Source organism: Anoplophora glabripennis, unplaced genomic scaffold (genome assembly GCF_000390285.2).
Source record: "Anoplophora glabripennis isolate ALB-LARVAE unplaced genomic scaffold, Agla_2.0 scaffold518, whole genome shotgun sequence".
In the NCBI taxonomy this organism is placed as follows: Eukaryota; Metazoa; Arthropoda; class Insecta; order Coleoptera; family Cerambycidae; genus Anoplophora; species Anoplophora glabripennis.
This window is the reverse complement of record NW_019416607.1, coordinates 280801-295317: the sequence shown is the minus strand read 5'-3', so window position 1 is coordinate 295317 and position 14517 is coordinate 280801. Positions and strand designations below refer to the sequence as shown.

General features: G+C 32.3%; 1 protein-coding gene across 2 annotated transcripts in view; it reads right to left on the bottom strand.

Annotated features, from left to right (window-relative positions):
- LOC108912424 (solute carrier organic anion transporter family member 3A1) overlaps window positions 1-11368 on the bottom strand; it is an 18509-nt gene extending 7141 nt beyond the window's left edge. Inside the window, exons 1-8 of one of the 2 annotated variants that reach the window (XM_018717641.2) lie at window positions 11040-11368; window positions 3641-4593; window positions 2892-3032; window positions 2704-2832; window positions 2485-2649; window positions 2304-2429; window positions 2176-2242; window positions 1583-2118 (exon numbers count right to left, since the gene is read on the bottom strand). In XM_018717641.2, the coding sequence (XP_018573157.1) occupies window positions 1583-2118; window positions 2176-2242; window positions 2304-2429; window positions 2485-2649; window positions 2704-2832; window positions 2892-3032; window positions 3641-4502 (2026 nt within the window). In that variant the 5' untranslated portion in view covers window positions 4503-4593; window positions 11040-11368. The remainder of the gene's footprint in view (window positions 1-1582; window positions 2119-2175; window positions 2243-2303; window positions 2430-2484; window positions 2650-2703; window positions 2833-2891; window positions 3033-3640; window positions 4594-11039) is intronic. The other variant, XM_023455068.1, reaches the window with a different exon arrangement.
- Window positions 11369-14517: the final 3149 nt, after the last annotated feature.

Genomic DNA, 14517 nt, shown 5'->3' with positions numbered 1-14517 from the left:
TATATATATATATATCTTTTGTTTTGTATGAAAAAAATTGCAGTAGTTTATCTATTTCCGCTGAACATAAGCATACAAACAATTGTCTTCACGTAGCCACACATAGAGGATTTAAATTATTTCGTAAAAAATGTAGGTCGCCTGGTATAATATGAATGCCAATTAGTAGAATGGAAATTGAACGTTAAGCATGTTGTATATACTTATTAAGCTTTATCTTCGTTACTAGCGATATCTATAGAGAAAATAATAAAATTTCTCCTAATGTAATAACGATTCTTATTTTTAATATATATTGTAACAGGTAGAAATTGACTAAGAGTTTTTATTATAAAAATATAAAATATAATTGAAGTTTAGTTCAAAATATATCAAGTAAGAACATACTGGATAAATGGTGACGAAATAATAATCATAATTTAGGGGACAGTTAGATGAAAAAGTGACAGTTCATAATAAAATGTAAATTTTGATAAAATCTCAGTTTAAATTAATAAAATGTGTCCATAAAATAATGGAATATAGCAAGAGAAAAATAAAATGGTATTGAAAATGTTAAAATTGAAAAGTATAAATTAAGTAATAATCCGATTGGTTGAAATTGAAAAGGATAGATTAAAAATATATATAATTAGAGATAAGAGTGCAGTGTTAAAAAAATTGGTGGTGATCAAGGAGACGGAAAAGGGGAAAAAAAAAGAAAGAAATCAATAAATGAGAAGAGGAATTATTGTATATCAAAGTCAGAACCAAAAGAACCAACCATCAGTTGCATCCGTTAAAGAGTTGTGTAGGAGAAAGTAGGAGGATCAAGTCGCCGGAGCGGAGGAAGAGATTAAGCAGACAAAGTAAGGAGGATAAGACAGGAGATGAATTGCAGAAATTAAATTAATAAAGAATTCGTGGAGAGAAAATGACAATAAAAAGTGTATATCTAGGTAATAAGAAACTGTAGATTTGTAGAATAAGGTATTTATTAAGAAATAAGTTATCGCAGGCTAGATAGGGGAAGTAGTAGTACTTTTAGAAGAATTTAAGTGAGAATTTTAAATGTTCCAAATATTCAAATCGAATCTGTAAAACGAAAAAATACGCTAAACTCGTACGAAGGTAAAATTAAACGTAAACAAACAGAAACATATGATTTACAGAAATTATCACGGTAAATATAAAATGCGTAATTTTTTTAGCGCAGCCTAATAGAATTAACACTGAAGAACTCCACGGGAAGAAGTATTATTTCGATTGATATTTCACAAGTTGCAAAAAATATCCTTACATCAGTACCGGAAAATGCAAATCCTTAAATCACAGTACCCAGATGGGTACCTCAGATTATTTTTGTCTCCCATATAAAATCATTCAACCAACAGGGTTCCACAGAGCGGCGTCTGTCTCAATTCTTTAATAAAGCGTAACCATCCGTATTAAACTCTTACACTCCTATGGATTGTTATTACTGTTAAAAGTTCCAATACATCGCGCGTCAGTATATTTTTCTTATTTTTATGAGAGAAACTTTAGCCAAAATATTAAATTGAAATTAAAAATTATGAAATTCTATGGTATAAAACAAACTTACCGTGGTAGAACATCCGAAACACATCAGAATCGTAGAGTCCACAGGCTCCTTTTTCTCCACAAGCCATTTTCCAAACCAAACATGCTGAATCTACCACCGCACCATAAACAATCGGGCAAGGAACATTTCCAAATAGCCCTATCGCAAACTGTATCAACCCTAACGCCATCGCTTTATCGGTGGGTTCAACGCATCGTAAAATCAGAAGCATCGATCCCACTTCTGATGTCGAATGTATGAAAACGAATATCGAAAATAATATTATGTACAATATAAAATTCGGGCATTCTAAATCACAGTAGCCTATGGTCGCGTTACCGTAACTAAAATCTTCGTCAAAACCGAAGTTTGTCACATTTGACAAACACATACATTCAGAATAGTGTATGATTTTCCCATCTTTTTTAGTGTAATTTTTGCAACCCGCATGGCATGGAGAGAGATAAGTTTTGCCGTCCTGGCCGCAGATTGGTGCGAATTTATCTTTATTACAGTTGCAATACGATTCGTTGCAATTCAGTTTCATTATGTCAAATCTAAAAGGTTAATTGAGTGAATGATAAATCACGTTATATTTTGGAGGATGTACTAACCCCTGATTACCTTTGAGACCTGCCAAGTCATTCATGGGACAGCCAATAAACATCAATATACCCATTCCTGAAATTGAATTCATACTCGATTAAAAAATTTGCCCTATGTACATAAGAATATTACTCACCTACTGCATAAATAACTGCTGTAAAAGCGATCCATGCCGCGACAAAGCGGGCATTAGGTTTCACCCTCAAAATAAATACTCCACTAATAATAATTCCTAAACCCATAACAAGTATCCCCCCAACTCCTGAAATGAAACAAAATAACACTAACAGGAATTTTAGGTGGTCGTAACTCCATACCTGATATCATATTCGCAGAAGGCGTTGGCAAACGAAACTGAGATTCAAGATATTTTGGTAGAAACGTGTACAAACCAGCAATAGGTAAAATATGTAAAACACTACTGGCCGTACGAAACATTAAAATATCGTTTTTCAAAAGACGTTTCACAGTTTTCGGAAAATCTAAAATAACAATTTATATACCTTCACAGACTTTTCCTACACATTTTAAATTACCTTTTATACTTGGGTGTTTTCTACCAGGATGATGTATTCTATTCGTCCTTTTTGAACTAGACAATCTTTTAGGGAAGGAAAACATAGCTAATGATGCCAGCATCAAAAGTCCAGAAATTAATACCAAGCCTAGCATCAATTAAAACAGTTGATATATGTACAAAAAGTCTAAATGATTTTTTTTTTACCTAACCACCAGGCTCCCACCCATCTTGGATCTGTTGTATCTATTTTTGGATCTACAGACAAGTCCGCATAGACACTGGTACACAGGGATCCTACAATGAACCCTAGAGCTGGCCCCAGTATTCTTACACCAATCGTTATTGCTATTAGGAGAAAATAAGATAGTGAGGATACCGGAGCACTATTTTAATACATTTAAATTTTATAACAACGAATACCTCCATTCAGATGATATATATATAAATATATTTATTTTCTTGGGAATTGGGTTCTGGTGTGATAGTCAGTTAAAAAAAAAGGATAAAAAACAGCAGCGATTTCTTTCTTGATGTTTCGTTCCTGATCAGGAACTTTTTCAAAAGGCTTTTACTATTAAAATTGTTATAATTAATAAAATTAAAACCTAAACAACAACCATTTTACGTCAAAATTTTAAAAAATATGCATCAATCGTCATACAGTGGACATATTTTCATAATATAATATTATCTTTTTTCATTTTAAATTTGAAAAAGGCCTGCATTTTTTAATATTGTAAATGTGTCTGGATAATACTTTTAGTCGGCAATGTGGTACGTGGATACGATGAAAATGAAATGAGCAGTATAATAATTATTATGATAAATTCGAACAGGTAGTACGCCTGGTGGCGAAATTTTGTAAATTAAAGACAGAAAGGACATCTAGTAATTTTATTTGAAATTATATTTTAAAAGTATAGANTACAATATATATATATATATATACTCACCAAAGTATAGCGGAGATTCCTTGCTGGCAACATTATCATCTATGTAGGGAATTCCCAAAGTGTAAACTGCGGTTTGACCCATACCAACTCCAAGCAAACTAATGAAAAATATGGCTAAAACTATATTAGTAACTGACGGTTGTATCCGATGCCCTGTCGTGATTTCTTCCTCGCAGGTTTGCAAAATATTTGGCGTCCCTACGGTGCCGTATTCCGTATAAGAAATATTGCTTATAGATTGCAAAAATAGCGTTGAATTTGGGGTATGAACTTTACAAACGTTGGGTTCCTTAGTAATCCCTGTCAGATCATTTGCGTTGATCAGTTGCCTGCCGTATATGAAATGTGGCAGGGAACAAGTAAATGAAGACACGGCAAACAAAACCATACCCCATGCTATCCATTTAGGCCTATGACCTTGACCACCGTAGTAAGTTAAAAGCAGTGAAGACCCGATTTGTCCGATCTCGGTGGCACTCATAATTATCCCAGTAATTTTTGACTGAATTTGAAACAGTTTCTCTATCGTAGTTATTGCACTTACAAAGTACGTATGATACATACCTTGCAAAACCCATGCTATACAAAACACTATTAAAAAAGCTTGTTTCGATGCGAACCTCTGTAACCAGTTCGGGGCACATGGCCCCAAACCGCACTCAGTATCACTGTCTATGTCAGATCTGAGGTCGCCATTGCTTCTGATTATATCTGCTCTGTGATGGTAATGGTCGTTATCTTGAGTTAGTGATGTTTGTTCTTCTGGTATGTTGCTTGATCTCAGACGGGAAGAGTCATTATTGTTGCTCATTTTTTCAGGCAGCATGCTGTGATTCTCCGAACGATCTTCTTCGCTAGACATTGTATCAGTCTTATACGTGATGCTCTGTTACTGTGATGCGTGATATGTGACGCGCTAGGTAGGTAGCCTTTACTTAAAAAATGCGCTGCTCCTAGAACAAAAAATAAATTCTAAGCACAAAGTTCAAATGAAATAAACAACATTACTAATTTCAAATATTTATAATAAGACGCGAGACTATAAAGCGAATGTGGAAATGAGTTCCTGCAATTCACTGAAGTCTATATTAATTTTTGAAGATTATTAGGTTGTTATTGTCTGGTAACTACATTTAAACTAGTTTGAATGTTTCTTTATGAACAAAGCGGTAATATTTAATATTGATTAAAATGGTTTTTCCTTTTCAAGGTCAAATTCTTTGTATTATAATATGTATGTATATACCTACGAACCTATGAACTATTCTTGGACATTTTAAAATTAAATCTGCATCATAACATTATAATTATGTGTTGAGAACGCGTTAAGAATAAGATATTTCGTGAACAAAAACTAAATAAGAGAATATTTAACAGCTACAGATTTAAATTATCTCCTTATTTAAAATTGCGGTTCGATTGGTCAAAAATAACCTTGAACTGAAAATAATTTAATCAATTGCAAGACCTAGATTGACGTATATGTTAAATATGTTCTCAATAAATCTTGAAATAGGCGATATAAGGTTTATATTACCCTAGAATGCAGGTAGGTAGGTATTAGGAGTCTATTTTAAGCAGGAAGATCATCGCACCTGCGTTGTACGTCACATACGTTTGATTTGATTACTTATCCTATTGGTTAATATCATTTACATAAAACCATATTTATTATAAATTTATTGCAAATTTTGTGTTTTAATAAAAATGTCAAGTTATATAGGTTAGTTCGTAAGTACATTTAAAGTAATCTAAAAATATGCGTGAAGCAAGTGCTATTAATAGTGACAAAATTATTAACGTTCTATTTAACTCACTAGAAATTACCGATGTGTGAAAACGTTAATAGAACTATACATGTACATCATCGTTCATATGCAAAAAATAAACTGACCTGCAATACTATTTGTTCGATCTGAAGTAACCACACTATAGAAGGTCAACGACACCAGCAAGCAAGTAGAATTATGTAAATAGGATAAACGTAGACCTAATTAGTTTAATAGAAAAATGTTTAATGGCCCGACAAGATTCGAACATTTCGGTCGATGTGGCCAAATAGTTTTGTTACACATGCCTCATAAAGGTTATATTTCCATGTGACGAAAACGTGCTCCATGGTTTCAGATGCAGGCAAAAATTAATATGGTAGATGGGAAATAGAATACAATAACGTAATTTAATTAATGATCTCTTCTCTGTTTGAGACGCTAGTTTTACTTTCTTCAAAAAAAATAATAATAATAATAATTCCATCCATTTGGGTTCACCAAGATGAATCTATAACTCTTATTACCTAAAATACAAATGTTTTATTTCAGCTTCATATTGTAATCAGGGTAGTAGCTGGAAAAGTATACTTTACGTACTGCCCCCCTGCCCTGGCTACGACCCGGTATAAAATACATTATTCTGTAGATAACAAATAAGTTTATGATAGGAAAAATTCAAATACTTCTCATAATATTTAATGAACTTGGATATTCAGTCCCAATCATCAAATATAATATATATATAAAACCCTCCCAAAAAAAATTAAGCGGCTGTCTAATTGAAAGTTAAAAACCAAATTTCATTTTTGTACGGGGATGCAGCCAAGGATAAAAAAGTTACACTCTTTTAAATTTTCAAGCTTTCGAAACTATTTTGTTTCTAAATCAGGAAAAAATATTGCATATGAAGTTAGCAAACATGATAGGTCACCTACCGCGTCCGCGGGCATAGGTTATTATTATGTCAAGTAAATAAAGGTAACGGTTTAAAAAAGGAAATTGTACAATTATAAAAATTATAATATTCGTAACTACGGAAGACTAGTCGAAATCAAACAAATTGATGATTCAAAATATAGCTTGAAAATTTAAAAGAGTGTAACCTTTTAATCCTTGGCTGCTATATAATATTATACATGTTGCAAATAAGAAATTGCAACATGTGAAACTGCTTTTTCGAAATTGATGTTACTGTTACCTAAAATGTATGTGCAAAATTTGGGCAACTATAAAATCAGTTAATAACCTTACTGGTGTAACCTTGAATTTATGTGTGTGACAATTAAATTTAAATAATCTTATACCTATCAACGCTGAAAGTCAATGTTTTATGAATTAGAATTGGAAATATGTCTGCCAAATTGAATTTACAAATTGTTTAAGGTAAATATCTAGAGATGACGATAGTGGCGATGCGGTTTGGTAACTCAATAGGTAGCAAAATGGAACTTTTTAAAACAAACGTGATTGTGCATCACGCGAATATTTAACATGGCCTTGACCATGGCGCTGATATAACTGCATTGTAAAAATGTTAAATTATATGTAGCTTCTAAAGGTACATTTTCAAAAATTTGGAATATTTAAAATTTACTAATTTATTAAGAATATACCTATTTAAAATAAACGAATTTAAATACAGTGATTTTTTTTAAATCCTGAGACGGTTTGATATTATAAAAAAAATAAGATAAAGAGTACATGTACAAGATGCTACGAATTAAGTATGTAGTATCTTATGCTTTGAACGTTATTGTTATTATTATGAACTATGAACTTATTTATAAACATTAATTACTTGAAATTGTACTAAACGGATAGAGACAATCTGCATCTATCAATAATTGTATGTCCAGACTAGGTATACAATCTCAGATCTCAATTTAAAACAGGAGCAGTTTGTTATTTTCTTTTACAGTTCCAATTTATGACTTACTACTTAATTTTGCAACACTTGATCCTTTTATTTAATTATTGTCTCTTCTATGTAGTCCAACACTTTTATATTAAGAAATAATTTGACAAGTACTAACTACGCCTCTGAAACTGAATTCACTGTTTTGTTTTACCACATTAAAAAAATATCAAGTTCTGAAAAACTGTCAAAAAAATAAAGCAAACCACACAAGTTATTAATCCATATTGCCTTCTCAAACTGCTCACATACAAAAAACATACTTACATACTTACACGTTACGTTGCACCATATTTCAATATTCCCAAAATCACTGAGAGGCCCTTCCCCTGTAATTTTATAATTCCCCTAAATTCGTAAATTTACCTATATTTTTAAATATGTATTTTTTGGCAACTTACACGCGAAAATAATGACATAATCTTCTGCTGGTTGGTTTGAAGATAGTTATTTTGTTCTTAAAATATGAATATAGGATAGTTTAAGGAGATAACGGAAATGGGTTATCAAATCAAATTAACATACTTAGAATGTACTGTGCCAATATTTTGTAAGAATGATAGTAAGAATATGTGGACAACATTAAAAGAAATAGTAGGTAATAAGGACACCAGTACATTGCTAAATACAGTAGAATTTAGTAATAAGTTGCACACGAGACCAAATAACTTTAATAATTATTTTGAAAAGACAATTGCTGAAGATATTCCGGTTGAAAACTCAAATTTTATAAATAAGATAAAGAGCAGAGAAAAACAGCTATCCTTTTTTCAACAAATTAGTTTGTCTGAGTTAAAGAAAATAGTATATAATTTAAAATAACAAAAGCAGATAACAGTGAAGGTAATAAAAAATTTGTTTCAGGTGATTGGCTATCCGCTCTTAAATATGGTAAATACATCCTTGGATACTGGAATAGTCCCGGATAAACTAAAATGTAGTTTAATTATACCAATACCTAAATGTGCAAATCCTAATAAACCTGAACAATGTAAACCAATTAATATTTTACCCGTGGCCTAGAAAATATCGGAAGTGGTAGTGTATGAGCAGCTAGATGACTACGTACGTAAATAAAAATAACATATTATACATAGGGCAGTCTGGCTTTCGACAATCTCATTCGTGTGAAACAGCGATTCAGCTGGTGTGTTCTCAGTGGAGGCAAGTCATAGATCAGGGTAAAACAGTACTAAGTGTGTTCGTAGATTTCCAACGGGCATTTGAGACGATTGATAGGGTGATATTACTAAAAACGGGCATTGGAGTGGCTTCGGTCCTACTTGTCACCAAGGTATCATGTGAATGGTGAAGTGTCGGAGAGAATTGAAAGCGAATATGGTGTTCCGCAGGGGAGTGTGTTGGGACCACTTTGTTCTTGATTTATATCAATGACTTGAGTAATGTTTTAGCTAATTCATATCTTAATTTGTTTGCTGATGATAACACCTTGATTTCCATGTGTGGTGAAGACTGTTATGAACTTGTTATGTTAATAAGATGAATGCTGAATGAAATGTTTTCTATCACTGGTTATGTGACAATAAATTGAAATTAAATACAAATAAAACAGAATGTATGGTTTTAGGCAAAAAATCTAGATGTGCATTATTTGAAGAAAAAAAGTTAACGGTAAAAATAAAAAGTGAAAATATTGAATTTGTTAATGGAATTATGTAGGTACCTACTTAGGTATTATAATGGACCCTCAATTATCGTTCCATAATCATGTAAACGATATGCGTAAAAAAATTGGTAAGAAAATCGGTTATTTTAACAGGATTTTCAAAGATCTTTCATATTGGAGTAGGTATATAAGACAATAATATATCCTCATTTTAATTATTGTATGTCTCTATTAATGTCTTGCACAAAATTCATGTTGGATACCCCAAATTGGCTCAATATTGGTCAGGTTATTGAGCAATCAAATTTAATTTTAATTTATAAAATTGTAAATAAATTAACTCCGCCATACTTACATAATATTATTCGTACAAAATCTGAAATTCATTCATATTACACAAGAAACAATGATATCTTTCATATAGAGAAGACTAATGTAGCCTCTAGAAAACACATCTTCAATTAAGGAATAAAATTATTTAACGGTCTTCCGAATGTTGTTAATGGGTTGCGAATATAGGAATTTTTAAAAAAATGCTGAAAAGTGTGTATTTTGGGTTAGATGCTACTAGATAAATGTATTTCTGTTTGTAGGTTTATATATAGAATAGAATAGAATAGAATAGAATAGAATAGAATTTATTGACTTTTTTATATACATGAAGTACATTTATAGTCTAGTCCGAGGTAAATAGGTGTTAGTAGTACAGTATTCAACAAATTCAACAATACTGTAAAAACAATGCTGCAACAGAAAGGATTTGATAAATCTACGAAAAGCTTCATTTGATAAATGAGTAATACGTTTTACTTTACAGAAGTTGTCAAATTTATTGTACAGGTTTATATCTAGCTTATTAGTTTTAGTGACATTAATACGAGAAAAAGGTAATATAAGATTTCCAGCATATCTGGTATTGTAGCTATGTACATCAGAATGGGTTTGCAGTTGAGTTGTATTCTTATGGACTAACGATAATGCTTCATACACATATAAACAAGGTAAGGGCAAAATATTATATTTAATAAATAGTTCTCGACAATGGACCCTACCAGTGGCATTGCCGATAAGGCGAATATAGCATAATGTTTCCTCTTAAATTTTATGTATTATGATTTTTGTAATTTGTACTTGCTGAGCTAAACAAAGACACTTACTTTCTTAAAAAAAAATATATAGTAATGTGTTATTTATTTCACGCACTGTAATAAGCTATGTGCTTATATTCTTATTACTTAGATGACGTCATACATTTCACATATTTCAATCTATTCAATAAAAATACTTACTACTATCTTTTTAATGTTAATCTGTTGAATGTTAATACATATTGCATTTTAATATTGTAGGTGCAATAGAATTAAGAAAAACCGCCTTAACTTTTCACCTCGTTTGTTATCTGTATAAGTACTACCAGGATGAAAAAAAAATGTTTTCTGCTTTGTAATTCATACATATTTTCAAATCACAGACTTATATCTACAGATATTTTATTTACAAAGTACGTATATAAACGGCTTATAAAACAGGATGTGAATTTACTTTTGGTAAACGTAAAATAAATTCAAGGCACAAGCTCCTTGATGCAACATTTTGGGGAACACGTCAAATGGATGGAAGACTATATTTCGCATCATGTGGTAATAACTATTACCTATTTATTAGAATAGTATGCATATTTCAATAAATATTGTCAATGATGAGTAGGTATGGGTTCTTTATACGTATTTGCATTTTTGGGATATTCAACATAAATTTTCTTAATAATTCAAAAAAGTGAAACCGATCTGTATTTGATACAGGCGCCAGATATCTAAAAAGCGCGCGCGTGCGCACGTGAAAATTGATTTTGGTTGGTGGGCCAAACTCGCGCACTCATATGCCGTGTGACTGTCTACTAGCCGTCTCGTTTACGATGCGACAGCAATTTCAAGAAAGCAGGAAAGTATGAAAAAGGAGGTACATATTATAATTAGGTACGACATTGGCAGCGCAGACACTCAAACAAAACAAGCTACAGTCAGTGGAAGTGAAATGATTCTGTAGAAAGAGAAAGGCAGTTTAGATGAAGTGATTCCGTCTCACCTGATCATTCATTTCTCTAGGTATTGGTATTACATTACAAACAAAGGGTAGGTCGATTGGAGCAGCGCAGTGTTAACGTCAACAACGCTAGATAAAATCGAGACATCAATAGTCAATACCATACCAGCTATAGAGGAGACATCTGTAAATTGAACAGCGGCGATGCCAGTCGTGGGCACGACACAGACACGTTGTTACAATCAAACGCGACGAGTGACGAGGCAGGCTCGCCGACGACGAAACAAACGACAGACGAAAAAGACGAAAGTGTCTGAAGTAATAAGCAGCGAAGCGAGCCGAACGGAGACCACACTGTGCCGCGGCACACGGCGACCGGCAATACTTTATTACTTTCTCTGCTGCGCGCTCACCAGATCCACGAGCACACCCTCCTACAGCGGTGTTTCCCAAACACTGCGGAGTGCGGTCCCCTCCGGCCTTACGAGCACATCGCAGCGCACATATGACTTTCTAGGTCTGTGGTATCCACACACACACACAAACCGATTATGTATATATCTTATAACATGAGAATAACCTAAACATGGGCTATTTTTCGATCTCCCTGCAATAGCTATCATATCATTTATCTGTGCTGTCCCAATTTCTTCAAATCGAATTAAAAATAATTTTTCCGATGGGTTCATTAAAACGTTATTCAAAAGTCTTCCTTTTTACGATTTTCATCGAAATATGAAATTTTCCATATACTTAAATAGGTAAAGGCCAATAATACGTGGCATATTTAATTCATTTGGATTTCTTATCATAAATTATGAGAAGCTAATTTATGCTGCCAAATTTCACTAATGGCATATGATTTTACACAACGAAGTATGTATGTATGTATTATTCTCACCACAGGATTAAAATATTTTCGCATATGTGTATTAGGTACCTATAAACAACAAAAATATTTTCCCAGGCAACTAAAGCTCGTTCCGGATTGTAGAGCTTTAAGCGGAATATTTCGAATTATTAAGCACATACTTTACAGTAAAACCCTTGTAAAACTAAATAAATAACAGAATGTGTGAAGAACGTCATATTCGAAACCACTTACATATGTAATGTCTTTAAACTGTTTCCAATATTTGTTTATTTAAATCAAGTAAAGTAACTTCAACACCAAAGACTAAATCAATATAAAGTCAAACTGATATTTTGTCATTCAAAATCTGACTAATCGATTAAACTTGGTCGATCACGTGGTACAGTCGAATAGAGGTCGAAAACTATCGATATTAGAACCATAAAAACCATCGATAACTATCGATTATCGATAGTTAAATGCTGTAATTATAGGTTATAGTTATTGGTATAAAGTCTTCTACGTGCATTGGAAGTAGGTACTCTACAGAAGCGAGATTAAGCTGATTTAAAGTGACTAAATTGGTACCTAAATTGGCAATATAAGAAAATAAATCGAGTAGTGAGGAATTTTTAAATAAAAGCTGCCACAACCCCCCTTCCTACGACAGCAATAAAACCTAAATCCAAAAAATGCATCTCTACCTAAAATAAAACATTTCACTATCACGATCAAAAACAAAAAGGTGTTGACAATGTAGGAATGTGATATTCTCTTTAATTTGTTAGTTTTACTTTCAAATGTTAGGGTTACTTGTGTTTCGTTGTTACATGCTATTCAGTACAAATTGCGAAGAATGATCGCTTTACGAATATGTAACTACACATTTACGTGTAGTTACATGTTTATTTAATAAAGACAGGCTTACATGTAAATTCTTTACAAATCTAGTATCTTTATTTCTTTGCACGATATATGTAGTTTTATTGTCGAAAGTCCACAGCAAACAATGATAGGTAAAAATATTTCTTACATTCAAAAAACCTGTTTCCTTGTATAACTGATCAGTTGAATAAAATTTATTTCTTTCAAATATGATTTTTATTATGGTGTTTTCAACAGCTTGAACATTATGTAAGAAGGTGTTAAACTTACTTAAACCACCCCATGCTGTTATACAATACCGTATGATTGATTCTGTTAAAATAATATTGCATGGTTAAATTCTGCTGTGATAAAATTTGTCTGAAAGTGTAAAATTGGTGTGCTAGTTGCCTAAGCTTCCTTGATACATAAAAAGTATGCTCATCCCATCTTAGGTGCTGATCCAGGATAATACCTAGGTATTTAATGTCATGTCCTTTCTGTATATGAGGAAACCGACAATCATTATTGTTAGAACAATAACATAAACATAAACATAAAACACACCACAGAAATGAGACAACCCCCAAATCCAAAGTCAAAGGCTGTGCGGAAGGGGGTTACACCTGAAAAAACGAGGACAAACACCCATTATCCATCGGCATTGCCAGTGCCGGTGCCAGGGATCGAACCCGGACCAGAATAGGAAGCCTGGCCGAGAAAAGCCGAGCACAATCAGTGGTATGAATTTTTCTTAATTTATTGAAGTCAAGCCACATTTGCATTTTTTTAAATTCAGATTCAGCAGTATTATACAGATCAGACCAGTTATTACCAGAATAAATGAGTGCAGTCAGCATACGAAATAAGATGACCTTCGAAATTTTCTATGCAACTGATACTATTAATACCGGGTAGGAAAGTACCGATGGTCTATCTGAAGTTACGTGAGAGCGATAAAGTAAGCCATAGAAATTCATGCGATAGAGAAGGATGGCTATAATGAAGGCGTCTCATAGTCACCGCCCGTTTCGCCCTTCCACAAATAAGATCCACTTCTTATTTGTGGAAGGGCGAAATGGGCGGTGACTATTAGACGCCTTCACTATACCCATCCTTGTCTATCACATGGATTTCTATGGCTTATTTTATGGCTCTCACGTAACTTCAGATAGACCATCGGTACTTTCCTACCCGGTATATACAAGGAATAATATAGTTTATTTATAAAATATTATTAATAAAAATAAACTGCATTATAATCATCGTTTTTATTACACCTGAAATTTCTAAAATAACTGGGTCCTTATTCAAATTTTTGCATTACATGCTTATAAAACTATTGAACCTTAATTATACCTGGATAAATTTGTCAAAAAAAAACTAACTTATTTATTAATTGTAATAAATTACTTTTGTAGTGATAACAGATGATAGCTGTCAGTGATTATCATGTAAAAAATGTATCAAAAATTCTGACTATATCACACAGGACTTCTCGTCAAAATTTAGTAAAAGCTTAATTACAATTAACAGAGTTAGGGAGGCTAGAAGTTAAGGGAAGATTTCAGAAATTTAAAAAAAATCATAACAAACAGAAAAATTATTGAATTTTGTAATTTTTTTTTTCAATCTGCACTAAAATATGTAACTTTTCTTTTCAGAGAAATAGATATATTTTTTAATTTTTAATAAGAAAGTTATAACAAAAAATCAAATTTTTAATCGTTAATTTTAATGATTTAACAAAATTAAATTTCTGAAATCTTCCCTTAACTTCTAGCCTCCCTAACTCTGTTAATT